General features: G+C 54.8%; 6 protein-coding genes across 6 annotated transcripts; 3 read left to right on the plus strand and 3 right to left on the minus strand.

Annotated features, from left to right (window-relative positions):
• Nucleotides 1-140: 140 nt before the first annotated feature.
• NCS54_00713800 (Hypothetical protein) lies at nucleotides 141-664 on the minus strand (the record flags this gene model as incomplete). Its single annotated transcript, XM_053152572.1, has 3 exons — nucleotides 141-314; nucleotides 368-486; nucleotides 553-664. 3 exons carry the CDS (start codon nucleotides 662-664, stop codon nucleotides 141-143), a joined length of 405 nt encoding a protein of 134 aa, XP_053008547.1.
• Nucleotides 665-2,190: 1,526 nt separating this feature from the next.
• NCS54_00713900 (Hypothetical protein) lies at nucleotides 2,191-3,707 on the plus strand (the record flags this gene model as incomplete). Its single annotated transcript, XM_053152573.1, has 3 exons — nucleotides 2,191-2,572; nucleotides 2,624-2,797; nucleotides 2,860-3,707. The coding sequence occupies 3 exons, from the start codon at nucleotides 2,191-2,193 to the stop codon at nucleotides 3,705-3,707; spliced, it is 1,404 nt and encodes a 467-aa protein (XP_053008548.1).
• A 768-nt stretch (nucleotides 3,708-4,475) lies between these two features.
• Nucleotides 4,476-6,713, plus strand: NCS54_00714000 (Hypothetical protein; the record flags this gene model as incomplete). The annotated part of the gene is made up of 1 exon (XM_053152574.1): nucleotides 4,476-6,713. One exon carries the CDS (start codon nucleotides 4,476-4,478, stop codon nucleotides 6,711-6,713), a length of 2,238 nt encoding a protein of 745 aa, XP_053008549.1.
• A 1,033-nt stretch (nucleotides 6,714-7,746) lies between these two features.
• Nucleotides 7,747-9,994, minus strand: NCS54_00714100 (Hypothetical protein; the record flags this gene model as incomplete). Its single annotated transcript, XM_053152575.1, has 7 exons — nucleotides 7,747-8,159; nucleotides 8,264-8,524; nucleotides 8,577-8,783; nucleotides 8,861-8,945; nucleotides 9,068-9,141; nucleotides 9,261-9,555; nucleotides 9,959-9,994. 7 exons carry the CDS (start codon nucleotides 9,992-9,994, stop codon nucleotides 7,747-7,749), a joined length of 1,371 nt encoding a protein of 456 aa, XP_053008550.1.
• Nucleotides 9,995-13,266: 3,272 nt separating this feature from the next.
• On the minus strand, nucleotides 13,267-14,633 carry NCS54_00714200 (Hypothetical protein; the record flags this gene model as incomplete). Its single annotated transcript, XM_053152576.1, has 2 exons — nucleotides 13,267-13,384; nucleotides 13,477-14,633. The coding sequence occupies 2 exons, from the start codon at nucleotides 14,631-14,633 to the stop codon at nucleotides 13,267-13,269; spliced, it is 1,275 nt and encodes a 424-aa protein (XP_053008551.1).
• A 1,499-nt stretch (nucleotides 14,634-16,132) lies between these two features.
• NCS54_00714300 (Protein-lysine N-methyltransferase EFM6) lies at nucleotides 16,133-17,178 on the plus strand (the record flags this gene model as incomplete). The annotated part of the gene is made up of 3 exons (XM_053152577.1): nucleotides 16,133-16,374; nucleotides 16,489-16,656; nucleotides 16,779-17,178. The coding sequence occupies 3 exons, from the start codon at nucleotides 16,133-16,135 to the stop codon at nucleotides 17,176-17,178; spliced, it is 810 nt and encodes a 269-aa protein (XP_053008552.1).
• Nucleotides 17,179-19,246: the final 2,068 nt, after the last annotated feature.

Consider the following 19,246-nt stretch of genomic DNA (forward strand, 5'->3'; position numbering starts at 1 on the left):
TAACTGATTATTACAAAAGACAAATGGTCAGTCTCTCTGCTCCTGGGTGAGAATGTCCCATCCGCTCAATCCATGCCTTATTACGAGATCCGATGTTGATGAAAATGGTACACTTGCTTTCCAATGTTTGCAAGGCTCGTTTATTTGCTGCCGCCGCCGAACCAGCTCGAGATGCCGCTCTTGGCCTTGGCGGCTTCCTTCTCGACCTTGTTGTCGAACTTGTCGACGGCCTTCAAGGCCTCTGCCTTGGCGTCTTTGGCGTACGATTCAACGTTGCTCTTGGCTACTGATGCCTGGCGGTCGGCCTCGGCCAGCTGAACATTTTCTGTTAGTATTTGAGCTTTCGTGGGTCGCTGGGAAGACATACAGCCTTGTCAACTTGGGCGCCAGCTTGTTGGCCGTAGCCCTTGAGGTCCTTCTCGGCGTCAACGGGAGAGCGACCGGGGAGGTGGCTCTTGACCTCGGCAGCGGCGCGGTGGGCATCGCCTGTGAAGAGTGTGTCAATATCACGGTCGCAATGCGTAATTGGTGTGAATTAGAGGATGCGCGTACTCTGTGCCTCCTCCTTAGCAACCCTGGGGCTTCCGCCAGCGCTGTAGAGGTAGTAGCCGACACCAGCGGCGGCACCACCACCGAGAATGAGGGGAAGACGGGACTTGGACATGATGAATGACTGTGAGGTGTGTAAAGTCGAGAAAAGGGTTCTTTAGCAACAGCGTGTGTATTTGTTGGGTTAATGTCGGACAGTTGTGAGATGGCGAGAATGATATGGATCGTGAATGAATGACGGAAGGGGAGACGGGACGGTATTTATTAAGCTACGAAAGGTCCGAGAGTTTCCTCATGTACCCTCGTCGACTTCCAGGCTCTGCCTACCTGCCTTGCTTTCCTTGGGCCGAAATTTCCCATGTGCTCATGACGGTTGCGGGTGGTTGCAAATACATGACGTAGGTGCTGCGTTGACGGCGGGGTTGGAACCAATTCGATCTGGGTCGCGATGGTGATGGCTTGATGTAGAACCTGAAGGAATACTCGATTGAGCGACTAGGTTTTTTTTTATTTGTGAATTAAAGACGTTGTAGGGAGTTGTTGTTGAATTGAAAGCTGCATATCTATAAACGGCTTCGAATCATGGTAAATCTGCCGCGTAGTTGTAGGGACGGACTGTTGAACATCAATTGGGAGCTACACCACGTACGTTATGTCTTTAGTGCTCAACTAACATGTCTACCCCCTGCAGAAGTCGGGTTCCAGTAGGTTGGAATTGACTCAATGTTAACCTGTTCCATGACAGTCTCGGCAACGTTTCCTTGCGGTGACTCTCAGCCGACTAGAACAATCCAACTGCCGGATGCGTTTAATCTCTGTTCTTCAGTAGGGTATACCTCTTGAGACATCCATGTCCACAACAGCTGAATCAATAACACCGAGCCCCATCACCCGTCACATCTTGTCGTTGAATTATCATGGCCGAGTCCATCAAGACTTAATGTCGATCACCAGTTTGCCCCACTGTTCGTCGCCCTCGATGGACCCGCCGACAGCGGCATTACATCATTGAACTCGTCGCTCCCTGGTCTTTGCCCACATGAGCTTCCTACCCTATCGACAAGTCCTGGTGAAGATCACGAAGCGATACAACGCGGTTCTTTCAATTGGAGAAGCTATTTGATGTTTTAATTAAGGCCTCATCCTTGGTCAAAGAAGCCTCCCGCCTTCTTCATTCCTCAATGCTAGAAGGTTGCCGTAGCCCTAGCTTCAACGGAGGATGCCTCCTGGTGGTTCCCCTTCCATCTTAGCTGGGCGCCCCGCCGCAAGATCGTCCTGCTAAAATCAGGTTGGACCGCCCTAGTAGCGCCTCCCCCCAAGCTCACGACGACATCTTTCTCCTTACCTTGGTTTTGACTTTTTTCTTTCCCTCTGTTTCAACCTCGACATCTTTCTAAAGCGATCCTTTTTTTAGTGTCGACCGTTTTGATATCCATCTTCATCACGCTCTTGCTTGCGAAATTCAGGCTCTGGGGCCTTCGACCCACCCTCTGCTCGCCCAGAGCTGCTTCCGTCACTTTGACGCCTTGCGCCTCCTGACGATGCCCTCTGCGACGAACCCCGACCGAACAATCTCTTGCTTGTGAACGGGCGTCTCGCCCGCGGCCATCCAAGGCCCAGGTGCTACACGGCACATCTGCCATGCTGAGGCTCAAAAGCTCTCGTCGTCCCCAGGGACTGAAACCTGGTGACTATGATCACGAAATCGATCTCGTCGACCACGATGCCGTTCGGACGCCCGCCGAGTCCATCACCCCTGAGCCCGCCAACATGGCGAGGTGCTCAACGACCTCGCGCCTGCTAGCCCTAGATGACGACGAGGAAACGGAACATCGACAGAACGGAGAGAATGGGAACCAGCATAACGGACAGAACGGACAAAACAAGAAGGACGATGGTGAACAGCATAGGCAGGATGACTCGCAGACTGAAGACGGCAATGGTCCTGGATCATCCTCATCTCGAGTTCCTAGTGGAGAAGACCTGCCGCACCCCATGATGAGGCCATCGATTGAGGTTCAAGGTCAGTCCCCTCGTAACACCAGGCGTCGCAGCTCCCCTAACACGCTAATAGAGCCCACACCCCAAGCCTTCCATGGAAATCATCCTCAAGTCATGACCAAGAAACCACACATCGAGCGCGAGACTGCGATAGACATCTTGTACGAGAATGAGAGAGGTGGTTTCCTCTGTGGCATCGCCCTCTTCTCTGCCAAGGCCCTTGGAGGCCTTGACCCGCCTGCTTGGAGTAAGCTCACACTACATCCCCGCAACATGGCAACAAGAAATGCTGACCAGCTTCCTATTAAGCCAATGCCTACCACAAGGCATCGCCGACTAATATTCATACTGCTCAAGTCCCAGACCCTACCTGGGAATGGGCATGGCCTGAGTGGCGCGTCAATCACCAGGAGGGCGTCGACGAAGAAGGCTGGGAATACTCGTTCCATTTCTCTAAAAAGTTCTCGTGGCACCGCGGCAAATGGTGGAACTCGTTCGTCCGACGGCGTGCCTGGACACGCAAGCGGGTGAGAAAGAGGCCCGAGGATGTCTCGACGGATCCACACATGCTCAACGCCGACTATTTTGCGATACGTCCTGCTTCACACAAATCTCATCAGTCACGGGCGAGTGTGGCTAGCAGCCGTCTTAGTCGCTCGAGCATGAGCCAGATTTCGGCTGCGGAGGAGAAGCCCCCTGATATCGAGCACATAGACGACCTTATGGAGACTCTTCGACTGGCCAGGATAGACAGGGAGAAGCTCGACGCCGTTGACAGTTACCTGGAGCACGGGACAGACCTCGCGAAATTGCAGGACGAAATGCACGAGATCATGTCATTGTTTGTTTTCCAGGCATCACGGCGCATTCTGCTCAGCCGCCTAATGCAGGTTCACGACGAAACGACAAAACAAGTCAAGAAGACAAACACAACAGAGCTGCGGGAGCGAAACCAGGCGCTCAAAGATGCTGTGCACCACGCCGACGAAGAGGTGCGAAAGCTGGCTTACTGGAGCGACGTTAAGCAAATGGCCGAAAGCGGCGAGGCCAAGGACGCCGTCAAGGGCGACAAGGGATGGGATGAGAGCTGGGAGGGTGTAGACCAGAGCGGAGCATCCCATCCGGTACCAGACAATGCCAAACCCAATGGGAAATAAGCCGACCTGGAGTTGTGCCGCAAAGGCGTTTTCTTTATTGCTTATAGCCATGTCGATTCATGAGGGTATTTCATCATGGGAAGGAGCAGGAATGAATGGATGCTTGGGTGATAGTTCCGGAGGTCATTTTGGGCGGGAAACCGGATTGGGGGCGTTTGATATGGGTTTTGACTCGGCGCTTTGTCGTCAGTTGCCATCACGGGGTAATGCTGAACCCCTTGTCTGACTTTCCTTGGTTGTAAGAGAATATATATCAAGTCATTCATGTTTACGAACGAAGTCAACGTCTGATACGTTCTGGTTGCTGCGCATGGTGTGTAGTTGAGGGCCCACGTGACCCTCCGGCCGACATCGCGGCTGCCGTTATCGCGATAGCCCGCCTGCCCGTCTTTTTTTCCGCTCTCAATTGAGGATCCATCTCAAGGCCCTCACAGCCAGTCCAGCATTGGCGACAATCGGCGGGCCGTACCACATCCAACAACTACGACGATGCGCGACACATAATCAATGTCCCTGGGGATCAAGTCAATATGGAGGGCGCGGCCGCGATGCTCTGCCATCGCCGGACCTTTGCTGATTTCCAGGGCCCAATTGCCCTCCAGGGTCCTAAACCCCCACCAAACCCTCCTCCGACTCGAGTCGACGACGACACAACCAGGGTCGAGAGGCTCAGATGCCTCCTCTGAGACGGCTCTTGCGACATTGCGCGACAATCCGAATGTGAGCCTTGAAGCGACCGAACCTCACGACGAAGTGACCCCAGAACATATGGCTGCGAGTCTGGTGACGGACGACTCTCCAGAATCTCGGAACAAACTCTTCAAGGATGCTTTCAGGATCGATGCAGTGCGGGCGGCCGAGGATAAGGATGCATTGAAAGCTCACAAACCCGTAATTGGAAAACCGCTCCAGTACCCCAATTCGGCGGCGACAAAGGCGAGCATCGAGGAGCACATGCGAGATGCGCGACGGCAGCTCGGACTTGGAGTCGTCTGGGATCACTTCAACAAGAAGGTACCGGAATGGACTGAATGCTTCAAGTTGATGAAGCGCATGACGCCGCAGTGGAGCGAGAGAGCCAACATGTCGGCCGTGAGGATTGTCCTGCCCAAGTCGTGGGATCTTGAAGTCAACAACCAGAACCTCGAGTACGTCGACTCTGCGACAGGCGTTCTGCAGAAGTTGCGAGCTGCGGTGGATAAGAACCCGTCGGCCATTGTGCTTCGTGGGCAGAGCAAGATCCTGGTCAAGGTGGCTGACGAGATCGTGCGGTACTGCAAGGAGGCCGAGATTTATGAACTGGGAGAGGTGGCAACCTCTGACTACAGGACGAGACAACTGTGGCCGACTATCGAGAACGCACCTAATGGCGGTGCTTCGCTGCCGGATGATCACAACGACAACATCTGGGTGCACAAGGAGTACCAGCCGCATCTGATAACGATGCCTTACGAAGACATCCCGCGACCCGAGGTGTGGACGAGGGACAACTTTGAGCATTATATTGCGAGTCTGGTCTACGGCAGGCTACGTTCGCACCTGGCGATCCCCTTCTACGGCCAGCGCCGCATCAACGGGAGAAACATTGACACGGACGGCATCCGCATTAAGCTGATCGTCGACGCCTTTGAAGACCCTGCAGCCCGGCCATTTATTACAGTTCCAGTCCTCAGGATGGCCGTCTCTATGATGACTTTCAGGGGTGGACATCGCGCCTCGGCCAACCGCCTGGTGCAGCTGGCGGAGGAATGGGGTATCCCGATGGACACTGACATCTACAACATCATGCTCGAGGGCTACGCTCACAAGCGTGATATTGGCTTCTTCTACGGATTCCTCCGCAAGATGCAGGCGCGGTATTTCCACCCCAATATCCGCACCTGGCTCCTCTTTCTTCAGCTCATCAGGGGAGAGGATGAGAGGAGGCAGGTGATTGTGGCCATGTATGAGCTAGGCATGTTCAACCATGCGGCCACGCGCCGAGGCATTGCCGATGTCATGGCTTCTCTCGACTCGTACGCCGCCTTTAAGGCTGGTAGGACTCTCAAGGGCTTCCTTGCCGACCAGAAGGAGCGGTATGGTGAAGACTGGCTGGCCACCGACGGCCTCAACGATATCATCACGGAGCTTCTTCGCTTCCATCGGACAGAAGACCCTCGGATAGGAGACTGCAAGAAGCTTGTCAAGATCCACACAGATGCAGGCCGCCGCATCGACCTCAAGACCATCAACATCTTCCTCAGGCATTCGGCACTTACCCGGGACTGGGACACGGCGCTCTGGGCCATGTCGCTCTTCAAGGAGGCCGGCTGCGAGCCCGATCAAGAGACATACACGGCGCTCATGTCTCTCTCTGTGCGGACACGCTCGCCGCATGCCCTGGGCACCGTCTATTTCTATGGCGTGCTGCACCGCAAGCTCAAGAAGGCATCGCGTCAGATGCTGAGCAAGGTGCTCCTTGGCACCCACCACGACACCTTCTGGAGAACCTGGGAGCACCAACCGGGCATCTTCCCCAAGGATGCCATCCCAGACCTCGAGCTCAACAAGATCCCCCGCTTCTTCGCCGTAATGTCGCGTATAGAGCGTGTCATCCTTGATCGCTGGGTAGGCTATGTCCCTATTAAACCTCTAGAGCGCTCCCTCGAGCTCGCCTACCGCTCTAACGACAAGCCCATGCACCACCAGCTGCGCGCCGGTAAGCCTATCAAGGTGCAAGACCTCGTCGTCAAGCTTCGACGGGTCGACGGCCAGGAGGGAAATATCAACGTGAGGCTTTTGGGTCGCTTCGATCCCTTCCGCATGATCGAGAACTGGGTTGAACCAGAACCCCGGCAGGATCAGGAGTCTAGCTGGGTTGATCCAGATGGATCAGAGATGGAGCGAAAGCCCAAAAAGGAGTCTGAGTCAACGAGTCATGAAGCTCAGAGTTTACTACCACCTGAGAGACAGCCTGACGAGCCGTCTTCTGATGCATCGCCGTCCGCTGGTACACCTGCCAGCTAAAGGCTATCTCCTATTCCGCCTGAACTGCCATGTATCACCATATACTACCATCTTGTACATCACACATCTTGGGATACCTCCTCATCCTGTAACAAGCATATTGTCACGACACATAAATGCCATGTATAACTAGTAAAAGAGAAGCATACTCAAAGAAAATAAAGAAGTAACGAGCCATGAGAACCGACAAATACCGCGTTGATCAACCTAGAAATATATACTTGAGCCAAAGTATAGTGTACGTGTAAATGTCCATCACCTGGTTAAATCTCACGAGTCAGGTCATACCTAGTCATGCATGTGCACTGGGGTAAGCAGTAAAATGATAGCTTCTTGACTCACAGCCGTAACCCAAAAGGATCTTGTAAACCTTGCCCTGTATATGCTATGTCCCCCTTACTTCCTTCATGCTGTTTCTAAACTGACCCAGCTATACTTGGAACGTGTGTGTGTGCTTGCGTGTATCCCGGCTGTAAATGAGTTTGGGACAAGGTTAAACCCTGTCAAAGGGGAAGAAGGGTTTTCAACCAAGGGAAAACAAAAGGATGGTCTCGAGAAACATGAAGATGGTGATGGTGATGATGGGCGGTGACCAAGAATATATGTGGAATCCCAATGCGTAAAACGTCAAACAAAAGGTTTCTCTCTCGCTCTTCTTTCTTCTCTCTTGTATTCCCCCTCCTCGCGCACTCCAACACGGCAAACCTCTCCTTGTCGCTCTTCCTGCGACGCGCCTGGGCGAGCAGCCGACGAGGGCTCACGCAACGATCCAGATTCGACGCCAGTACACCGACAAAGTTGGGATGCAAGACCTAACATGAGAATATCTGACATCCAGCCTCCCCAATCGTCCTCATCCTCATCCTCGTCCTCATCATCGCCCTCGTCCTCGCACGCACTTCCCCATCTTCCCTTCTTCCTTCGACCTTTAGAACCTCCCGTTACCCCGGGATCCGAGAAACATGGCCAGCAACGCAAGTACTAGAGGGACGCTTTAATTCAGAACTGGATTCCCGTTCAATGAAGAAGCCACCTATTCCTTCTTGATCTCCTGGGGAGCCGTCTCCTCCTTCTTCACCTCCACGACGGGCTTCTCCGTGGGCTTCGACTGGGCCGCAGGGGCGGGTTTCGACTCGGCGGCGTTGCTGGAGGCGGGTGCGGTCGCGGTCGCGGCGCCGGGGGCGGCTACAGGAACGGTTTCCTTGCTGTCGGTGGACGTCGTGTTCTTGGCGACCTGGCTCTCCAGGTCCTTGTCTTCGTCGGCGTTGTCGAACATCTCGGTGTCATCTGAATCCGTAAGAACCTCAGTGCCATCGCCGAGGAAAATGATCCGGCCTCGGTACCCACCAACGCCGAAGCTTCGTCCTCCCTTGTTCTCAGGATCAAGCTCATAGCCGCTATCGCTATCTTCAAAGTTGTGGTGGACTCCAGGCCCTCGGAATTCGGCTGAAGAGAGATATGTCAGCCTGTGCTTTTCGGCCCGGAGCTTGACGCCAGTGGCATGGCAGACGTGTCCTGCTGCTCGTGGACTGTAGGAGGACCATTCGTACCGTACTCGGGGGGAGCGCAAGGGCCGTCACCGTTGGCGACTCGGCGAGCAATCTCTTCGTACCACTCGTCCTTGGTCTTTCCGTTGAGGAAACCGACAATGCACATGGTCATGTTGTCACAGCCGACGCCGCCCGTCTCGGAGTTGGAGGCCAGACAGTTGTCCATCATGTTCTCGCAGATCTTGTCGAGATCCTGCTTGGCGGCGATGCCTCGGCGGACAAACTCGACCACGGCCTGGGAGGATTGGCAGTCCCAGATACCTAAGCTAGTGAGTATTGTCATTACCAAAGGGCCCAGCCTGATTCCACTCACCGTCACAGGCGATGACCAGGAACTCATCCTCGTCGGTGAGGTCGTGTTGCTCGACATCGGGGTAAGCGGTAACAATCTGGTTCTCGGGAGACAGCTCGGCACTCTTCTTGAACTCAAAGTCACCAATAGCGCGAGAGAGGGCGAGGTTTCCATTCACTCGGCCAAAATCGACAAAGCCACCGGCAGCTGTGATTCGGTTCTTCTCGTCTAGTGGGGGTGTCAGCACGGCGGCTGTCGCAATGGAGATGCCCCAGCGTGAACGGGAGCGGGCAGATGCGACTAACTCTCGAGTTGGGGCTTGTGGTCCTGGGACAAAGGCTTGGCACGTCCCTTGATGCCAAGAACTCCTCTTGAATCACCAGCGTTGGCCTGTGAGTTTATCTGTTAGCCTTGCGTTGCGTGAAGGGATACCCCTCGGCCAGGCCAGGCCAGGTTGGTTGGTGGGGCGGGGCCAACGTGGGGAAGCGAGGCAGCGGGCGGACTGGACTGACGAGATAGAGCTTGTTTCCGGCGATCAGGCTGACACAGGCTGTGCAACCCGAGACTTCTTCTTCGTACTTGGGGTCTGACGTAGAGGAAGCATATAATGTTAGCGGGTTTCGAGTCCTGTCGTGAGCGAGAAAAGGCGCAAAAGGGAGAGACGATGATCATGTGGGGAACTAGCTGGCGCATCGTATAGCATACCGTTGAGAATGGCGCGGTCGGTCGCGAGGAAGCCGTCCTTCAGACCCTGAGCGTAGTCACCCGACTTGAAAGTATCCTGCTTAAAGATGATGTTGTGGATGTTTGCGCCGGCGAACAATGCCACCTTGTCACCGCCGTGGCCGTCGAAGACGCCGAAGAAGGACAGCTTGCTGGAGTGAGTCTTGTTCGTGTCCAGGTCGAGGACTGCCGTGTGGGCGTCCTCCATGCTGATGCGCCAACCCTGCATGGCAGAGACGCCGTAGATGAGGCGCTCATCTTCACCTTTCTCCGAAGTCTGTGAGGGTTTGGATCAAGAGTCAGCGGGACGAGGTCTGACGACATGACATAGGTAGCAAGCAAGGCGGAAGCATCGGAGAGGCGGGGAAGCAGACAGCGCAAGACGGACGTCGAGGGCAGTAGCAGTCGAGGCAGAAATAGCCCATGACGCATGTCTTGTCGGTTCAACTTGGAAAAGGCTGGCGATTCATGCGCGGCTGGAGGTTATGGTGGTGGCCCGGCGTGGAGAGAGGGGCTCATGACCGGGCAATGCCCCTCTCGCGCGAGTCCGCAGGTGCCAATCCCAATGCTCCAAACCAAGACCAGATGCAGGAAGGACGGAGACGCGGAGATTGATGGACCAAGAGCACACAATTTGGCGACGACAAGGCAAAAGGTAGCAAAAAAGGCACAGCACGTACCTTTTCGACAACGGGCTCCGAGAGTGTTTGGCCCATGACTGGAGGATTTCGGTTCGTTTCGATCGGTCGAGAGCTCAAGATCCCACGACGAAGGAGAGAAGGATGGAAGTGAGTGAGCGAGCGAGCGAAGCGGGAAATGCGAGAGGAGGAGATCGGCCGACGGAGGGGTTGGCGGGGAGGGGCTTCGATAGAGGGGAAGCGTTCGACCTAGGCGCGCGGTGGGGAGGGGGGGGATTTGTTTGGATGAGGTCTCAAGGGGAACGAGATATCAAAGTGTGATACTGGGGAGAAGGAGAAGGAGTTGAAGGGGTTAGGGGAAAAAACTAACACACGCACACGATGCCGGCGCCGGAAGCGTGGTGGAGGTGGATTCACGGTCTTCTGCGGAAGCGGGAGATGTGCGAGGTGCGAATGATGGGAGGGATGTGCGTGTGGATGCGGACCTGATGGTTTCGTTTGGTTTGGTTTGGTTAGGAGCTTGGAGCAGCCCAGGCAACAGATGGAGGGAGGCGTAGCGGATATTATGGTGCTGGTTGCTAGCTTCTCAGTGGTGTTTATCGGTGGCTTAGTGAGGGAGGCACCTGCAAGGCAGATGAGCAGGGCATCAGCTAGCGGGCGAGAAAAATTGCTTAGGTGCTTTTAGGTGGGAGGAAGCGGGGTAGTATCGCCTTCCAGGTTGGCTGTCTGTGGCTGATGATGATCTGGGCTTGCTTCCAAGTTTCCATGTGCCAACAACTCGGGCTCTTTACGACGTCAGTCACTCCCTCCCTTCACCAGAACATCTGCCGCGGTCTAGAATCAAGTGCTAATCAAGGTTCCTGTTGAAGCATCGTCAGGTCCCCTACCAAGCGCCGACCCGACCCCATGAAATGGGATGGGATGGGATGGGATGTCCGTCAAGGCCCCGGTGCATTCCCCTGTCGCCTGGGAAATGGAACCGCCACCGAGACATGGACTCTGACACCATGACGGGCTCCAAACCAAACCAAAGAACCACGGGTGGTGGCAGTTGCCTTGACTCTCCGCCGATATCATCAAACCCATACCTGCATACCTAACTACGAAAACTGTACGATGCGCCAGAATCACCTTGGCGACCCGTGATAATGCGAACCACCACCTGTCAAGGCTAAAAACGCAGGCGTTCCAGACTCCCCAGCCGCAGAAGCAAGGAAGCGAGTGAAAGAAAAAAAAAAAATTCCTGCACCGTCAGCTGCTGGCGCCTAAATACCTGCCTACCTAGACCCGAGATAGTTCCCCCATTGTTGGCCATCGCGCATATCCTCGCTGCATTGGGACGAGACGGGGGGGGACCTGAAAATTTCCATCCGCAATCCCCTTTGCTCTCGCCACCTCCCAGCCGCGTGCGCGTGTGCGTCGGCCAATGCTGCCTCTTTCTCTCCTTGGCTCGGTTGTGCCTCGTGAGCCCGGTTTGTGTGACTGCATTCTCTGAGCAAATTGATTTGCCCGGCTTCATCCAAACAGATTCTGGACAGCGCTGTACTGTACATGTACCGGCAGACGCAAAGGCTCTCTGGTCGCGTGCCTGCTGACGGACCGGTCCGGCTGGAGCATGAACTGCCTGTCACATCACCAGCCAGATCCCATCAACGTGCTCGGGTGTGGCTGCGTCATCCGCTGTACAGTAACGCAGTTATGTACCAAATAGATGCCGGCCTACCTATTCAGGAATCTATTGCATCCATCATGGATCTTGGACGCTGTGTCATTCACGACTGCATGCATCCTTGTATAGACCTCTTGCTCAGAGAAGACAGCATTATATAAACTCATTAGGACTCCTCCCATCTAATAACTCCTCCCAGTTGCAACAGACATCGCCAACCAAATGGTATCGTTTCGAAGTACTCAAGTATATCCAGAAAATCTAGTACCCATCATCATCATATCAGCAAAACTGGCAGAAACACAGCGCTCGGGTATATATCATCCAATCCTTCAACTCCCTCATCCCTTAAAGAAACGCGTAGCTGCCCCCCTCTGACTTCTTTGCCGAGTCTTCTCTTCTCCAGTTCGTAGACCGATCCTCCTCATTTCTCGAGTCCCTGTTGCCCGCCAAGTTGTGCCTGTGACTGTGACTCTCCCGCAACGATGGCAGTGAACCTCGAATGCTTGTTTGTGCATCTCCCCACTGGCTAGGCGATATCAGATCTGAACTGGCTCGCTCTCCTGGTTGCAGCCAACCCTGGCTAGGACTCATCGGTGTGCTCGATCGTGCTGGGTGGAAGGGCGCCTCGTCGACGAGCTGCCGGTATGACAAGCTCGTCGTGTCTCGTCGTGCCCCGAGCACCCGCCAATTCTCCGTCGATCCAAATGATGGATCAATGAAGAACCCCCTTGAAACATCTCTATCGTACCAAGCCCGGCTGCCAGGGCGGCTGCCTTCGCCGAGAAGTTGTTCGCTGGATAAGCGCACCGGTTCAGGTCGCCTCAGCTCTCGTATACTTTGACCACCTTCCCCTGGAGCTGCCTGATCTTGTCCTGCGTTATGTTGATCGTCGGGCCGTGTACCTGCTGCACTGCTAGGAAACCCTCCCGTCAGGAGTCTGGGGCTGGATTGGTGAGAAGATGCAAAGGCCAACGAGCTTTCGTTGCCGCTTGAGAATGTGCCAGACTGTCCATGCCTATGCCCATGCCCATATGCTCGCTGGCCCCCGATGTTGGGAAGGTCATCAATGGATGGAATAGTTAGGTCGAGTCCACTTCTGAAGGAGCTGCCCCCGGATTCTGAGAAGAATGCAGGTGGTGGTATCAGCTGATGTGTAGACTCAGGGAATGTCGTATCCGAGTGCGGACTCCTTAATGACGCCTGGCTCTGTCGTGCTGTCGCTGTCGCTGTTCCTTCTACCGTTACCCACGATCGCCTCCCGTCATCGCTACTTGTTATGCTGGTGGACCGTGAAATCCTAAAACTCGAGCCCTCGGCTACAAACCGTGATGGAACTTCGGGAGTTGCCATCGTCCCCATCGTCCCCAATGTGGGGGATGATAATGACAACGTCTCCGACTCAATTTCCGAATATCGTTGCCTGGCTGGGCGGTGCAGTCGTTGCTCCATGGGACCAATGTTTGTGGCTTTCCCTGGTTCTTGCATGGTAGAGGTCGCCCCGTTAACACGCAAGCTTTCCAGCACTGGGCCGGAGATTTTATTGCGAAACTTGGCGGACAAGTATGTCTGTCGAGACCGACGCCGTCGAATGAGGCAAAAAATCAGCAGCATCAGGAGCAATATGAAGGCGAGAAGGGGCAAGAGGATTGCGAGGAGGAGGCTGCTGGTCGACAGGCCTTTACTGGAACCGCCAGTGGGTGCCTCGGGCTCTGAAGTAGTCTCGGTAGGTGCATTTGATGCAGTAGATGTGGCGGAAGTAGAGGCCCGGGGCGTGGACGAAGGTGTAGGTGTAAGTGCTAGGAGGCTCACGTTGAGAGTCTCAGTTTCTGTTGCATCTGAGCTTTTGGATGAAGCCGTAACCGAGATCTTCAAGTTCCCTGATGCAGACCTTGGCACCTTTCCGGTAATGTTGAAACCTTCGAGTTTTAGCCAATCACTGTCCGGCTTGACTGATATCTCAACGGTAACGTCATCTGGGTCCCAAAAGTACGGCCCCAAGTCGATGTTGGCTTCCTTCCCCGCCCTTATCTCGATGTCATCAAATGTTGATCGAAAGAGTGCTGTTGCCACATTGACAACGGCGTCGATGGCTAACGTGTCTTGATACGAATCGCGAAGGTTAATGGTGAAGTTGGTTGAATGGTCGCCTTCCTTGGGTGTACCCTCGATCTTCCAGGTTTCCTCATCGAGAGACAACCACTCGGGCATATTATCCATGGAGACCTCGACATCGCTTTTATCAACTGGCTTGTTGTCGAGTTTGACACTATCCTCTAGGCCCTCATACTGGAGCTTCTTGCCACGTGTGGCATTCAGCGTGATGGTTGGATTGTCTGCGCTGAGTTTATGTCTCCCCACGATGATGGAGAATGACATGGACACTGCTGAGAAGCCGACTATGTCGGAGGCGACAAGATCGAAGTCAAATGCTTGTGGTGGCTGTATAAGTGACTCGAAAGGAGGCGTTTCCCCGCTAAATGTCAGGGAGCCGGCGTTGAACCTCATCCACGCAGGCAAGGGGCTGCTGTCGCCGGAGGTAGCGTAGTAATTGATCATGTTGGGTTGGTGATCAAAGGTGCCGGGATCGAAGCTGAAGCTGAACTCGGTTGATGGATATGATATCAACGACGAAGGAGCGGAATAGTCGCCAAAGCCCCCGATCTGGTCCGAAAGAGGGATCTTGATAGAGGGACCTTTGCTTCTCGACACAACAAGAGTCGCAGTGAGAGATGCTGACCCGGTCCCATCGTCAGCAATGATCTCAACTTGCTGTCCCACCACATCTCCTTCTGGAACGGTATCGTCGGTTGGTGTCCCGTAGAGCTGGCCTTCGTCATCGATGGAGAGCCATTTGGGTGCATCCCCGAGAGAGTATGAGAGGTTGAAGTCTGACCGAAATGTGTATCGAGAAAAGGAGTACGAGAAGGGCTCGTCTACTCGGGCCACTGGTGGCAGTTGAGAGTTGATTGGAAAGTTCACAGTGGGTTGACCACTGGTAAACTGGGCAGCGAGGAGGAGAGAGGCTAGTATCACGAAAGAGAGCATCATGGCATGGTATTGCGCTGTTCGGTACCAGATCGTGAAGCTGATGGAACACAGGACGCCATTCAAAAGTGAGTAAGGCTGCGGTGGAGGAGGTCAAGGCCAAAGAAGAAAGAAGCCGGAAGAGGATCAAAAGACAGGAGGATGGGCGAGACCGCCCAAAGGCATATCGTCACTTACATCTTGATGGCTGGTGAGATGAGGGCTTCCCGAGTAATACTACACCCTTCATTCCTGTATAGCTGCTCCACTGGGCCAGTGCGGGAGACGAGAGAAGGTCAACTGAGGGCAGTTGAGCCAAGGGACCAGTGCCCGGCCTGGCCGTTCATTGCGGGAGGAGGCAATCTGTCTCATCTTGAGGCACTCTGTGAAGGAAGATGGCGTAAAATTGTGGCGGGAGAGGGTAAAGTGGTAGTTTCCAAGGCTGGTATTGTTGTGCACGCATTCCTGAGCGAGGTTCATCAGCCAAAGAGGCGAGTGAGACATTCAGAGGCCACCTGGGGTGAGTCGACTCGCCCAATCAGGGAATTATCATGTCACGAGGGTGAAGGTGAAGACCCCATTTAGGTGGGAGAGGGAGGGCAACTATTAGCAATAACGGCGTCATTGGAAGCGATTGCATTGCTAAAGAGGCAAAGGGAACCACTTTTTGCTTGATTGACCGAGAAGGGCACAATATCGATAAATTGATCATGGTCTTCCTGAAGGAGTCTGGTTTCTGAATCACGAACCACACGCGACTGGCTCGTGCCAGCCTTCCATACGGATAGGCAAGTCACTCTGCTCACTTGAGCTAAAGGCTGCTGCGAGAAAGACGTTGCCATCCGCCTAATAGTACCAGTCAAGTCTGATCAGCCAGAGCCAACAGCTGGCAGGTCGGTAGTTCAACGGGCCGAGAGCGGGAGGAGCCCTTATCTCGATTAGTCGTTATCGTTTGTCGCGAGTCCCACGAAGCTTAACGAGCCAATCGATCCAAGTTCTCAACGAGCCCCGGACGAGTAGGATGAGGCGGAAGACGCGATGGAGAGGCTGAGGGCGGGTAAAAGGACAGGCAGGGCCCATTTGAGTCTGGATTGCATCAACATTGGATCCAATGCAAAGCAAGGAGAAACGGGCCCAACAAAGTTGAGGAGAAGATGGGAAGAGGAGAAGCGAGGAGCGGCAAGTGACACTTGAAGCTAGTCGTGCCTTCCATACAGCACCAGGCTCCTTATCTCTTTCTGGGTTAGCCACAACCGACGATGGCAAGAGCGAAGCCATAGATAGTGCCCTCACATCCTCTGACTTGTTGACCTCCCATCCTCATTATTCAACCCTTCAATCATCTTCACCTCCATATTATCAAACCCTTCGACCGCTCCCATTGATCAACATCCCTTGGCCTCTCCCTCGCCATCCTCACACTCGGCCCTTACCGACGACAAGGTTTTTGTCTCTTTCAGCGTCGACACTGGTGACGCTATCCACCTAAGCGAGGCCCCCAAGACATCACCACTTTCACAATGAGCAGTCCACCGTCGTCTCCCTTGATGGATCCCGTCGCCATCAGTGAGGATCTCACCCCGCTGCCGACTCTCAAGGCGATCGGCGTCGCACAGGTTGACTTCGACGGCGTCCTTTCTCAATCCCTCAAGCTGCGTGAAGATGTTCGGTCAGGGTGCGGTGGGCAAACGTGGCCTGCAGGTATGCTTCTCGGCAAGCACATGTTGCGTTATCACAGAGACCGTCTCAACAACGCGCGGATGTTAGTATCTCCTCAGCCTCTGAGCATGTGACCTGGCGCAGCGTTTCCTTGTGCGGACAGTGTGAGAGGGGAACGGCAACGGACCGGACTTGCTAACCTCGTGGGCCGCATTAGATTGGAACTCGGAGCCGGAGGTGGCCTCGTCGGCCTCGCCGTCGCCCTCGAGTGCGATCTTCAAAATCCTTTGCTATTAACGGATCAGACCGAGATGTTTGAGCTCATGCAACACAACATCAAGCTGAATGGCCTGCAAAGCAAGGCGAAAGCCATGGTGCTCAACTGGTGCGTGTTTCTAATACCCCATCCAGCACCAACACTGTTGGATGCCACCATGTTGGATGCCCATAAGGGTCACATACTGCATCGCCGAGAGCCAGTTGGCTAACAGTGGCCTGTCCATGTAGGGGCGAGCCTTTACCCGCAACTGTGCTGGAGCAAAAACCAGACGTGATCTTGGCAGGTGAATGCGTTTATTTTGAGCCAGCATTCCCTCTCTTGATGTCAACAATCAAGACGCTCTTGGAGTTGAACCCGTCAGCTGTTGTGTACTTTTGCTTCAAGAAGCGGAGACGGGCTGATATGAACTTTGTCAAGATGGCTAAGAAGGCTTTCAAGGTTGAGGAGATATTTGACGAGGAGCGGCCTGTGTTCCAGCGCCAGGGTCTGTTCCTCTTCTCGTTTACTCGCCGCACAGGTCAGCAGCAAGGTCAGCAGCAAGGTCAGCAAAGGGCAGCCAGCAAGAGCCAGGGCGAAACCCGATTGGCGATGAATGGCGACAGTCAAGCCAAGGACGTTTCGTCTTAACACCATGATCTGTTGTCGGCATGCATATTGAACTCTGGACTTGCACATTTCGCTCAGCACAAAAGCAACAGCAAGAGCAACCGATCCTCGACTGTACACCGACGAAGGGAGCTCTGACCAACGAGAGCCTGCAACGTCGTCCAGTCCCCTCCATACACTTGCAATAGATCCATTCTGGCGCACGTGCTAGCCTCTGTATCGGGTCATCCGAGAGGGCCGAGAAGTTGGCATGCAGGAATTGCTTCCTTCAGTCAGACTGTATTGCACATTGGTGGTGGCGGGCGAGGTGTGGGTGGCCTACACCGGCTCCCCACAGGTTGCGGTTTTCTACTGGATTGAAGGGGGCTGGGCTGCCAAAGAAGAGAGAGCCGCGTGTCCACCGCTGCAAGTTTTGCTTGTTCTCTGCGGGCTTTATTCATGCTTCTCTTGGCTCGCGTTGGCTTTGTCAGACGAAGGGAGTTGTCGGTGACTTGCGCAAGGGCTGGTTCACAGCACATCCAGCGCTTGCGTAGGTACATGGAGAGGAGGGCTGGAGAGTTTGAAAGTATTGAAAAAGTCAATCACACCGCATCGTTTTGAATCACATGGAACGGAACATGACAGAAAGACAGATGGCATATGGAAGGCGAGCAACAGACGCCCGAGTCACGGAGTTTCAACGTCACACATGCATTCGCGCCAGACATGAACCGAACGACCCAACGAGAGAACAAGACGAGAAAGACTTTTTTTTCTCTCACACCAAGGTTCTTTGAGTTTTGTTCAGACCAGTGCAAGCCATGAGCCGCTAGCGCACCTGGCTGTGAGGTGGCACCCCAGTGACGGTTGTTCACTGGACTGGGCCGTGTTTCAACTCCTGCTGGGCTCCCTCCACACCTCCAGGGTGCAAGTTGACTCGTCGGTTCGGCGGCCAGTGCTGCATCCGCCAGGTAAGCCTCTCAGTTTCGGGCCAGGCACAGGGCGCCAGCGGAGGGAGGGGAGGGAGATCGATGCAGGCCTCCCTCCCACCATCTTTGACCCTCCAACTTGTTCTCGTCGATTCTGGCTGCAATAATCCCGCCGTGGCCAGGCACCCGGAGACTGCTATTGGCCCTCCCCCGACAATGGGCGCGCCCCTGGTACCTGACAAGAGGCCCAAAGCCGGAAGCTGGCGACAGGGCGGCCCCTTGCAGCATGGCCAATCATGGTAGGGCTAGCTGAGGAAACTTGGTTTGCGTCGGGCCACGGTGCAGTCCAGCCCTTTCAGAGAGACTTGTGCAGGCCTCCGCGCCGTTTGCCAACAACTGATTCGAACAGTCCACTCAAGGTGTGTTGGACGACATGACTCTAGTGAGTGTGTTGACGTCCATACCTGTGCGGTTACGCGTCAGTTGATCTGATTCCGGGCGCCGGATGAGGAGATTCTGAGTCGTTGCTCCCAGCCTGCAGCATTCAAACTTCGTTCTGATCGCGGTGGCCGACATGACCGTCAGCGGGCTCTGACAGAACAGTCAGAGAAGAAGGGCTTCCAGCACTGAACAGTGCCCCTGGATGGTGCCACGCCCCCCCTGGTTTCCGGCATGGTTCGGTCTCTTGTGGTCCCGGGCCTCTTCCCCTCTGTTGGGCTGTTCCGCTTGCATGGTCAAAGACGTTGACCTCTGGCTGGCCCCGGCAGATGGCAGTGACCCATGGAGTGGAGTGGACCAGTGAGGATCTCGAGCGCAGAGATGGCAGCTTTGCCACGCCCGTGCCATACCATACCATGCCGTCCGTTCTGCTCCCCACCCACCCTTTCGGAACCCCCAGGCACACACACGCAAGGAAGCAAACGGGGCAGCTAGGTACCTCCCTATGTGGGCTGGAAAAAACCACGCTCGGCTAGGGGCCCCTGGCCGAAGCTTTCTCAGCTGCTACCTCGGGGACGAATCCGGTACGACACTGTTGGCCGGCGCGTTGCTTGTAATTGCGGTACCCTTGACCTCAGCTTGTTTGCGACAGGACCATGGCTGGGCTCGTGGGCTAGGGCCAAGACGTTAAGAGCTAGCATGAGGGCCCAGCGGCGTCGGTTACGGCGAGGCGTATTAAGAAC

The sequence above is a fragment of the Fusarium falciforme genome, chromosome 5 (genome assembly GCF_026873545.1).
Source record: "Fusarium falciforme chromosome 5, complete sequence".
NCBI classification, from domain to species: Eukaryota; Fungi; Ascomycota; class Sordariomycetes; order Hypocreales; family Nectriaceae; genus Fusarium; species Fusarium falciforme.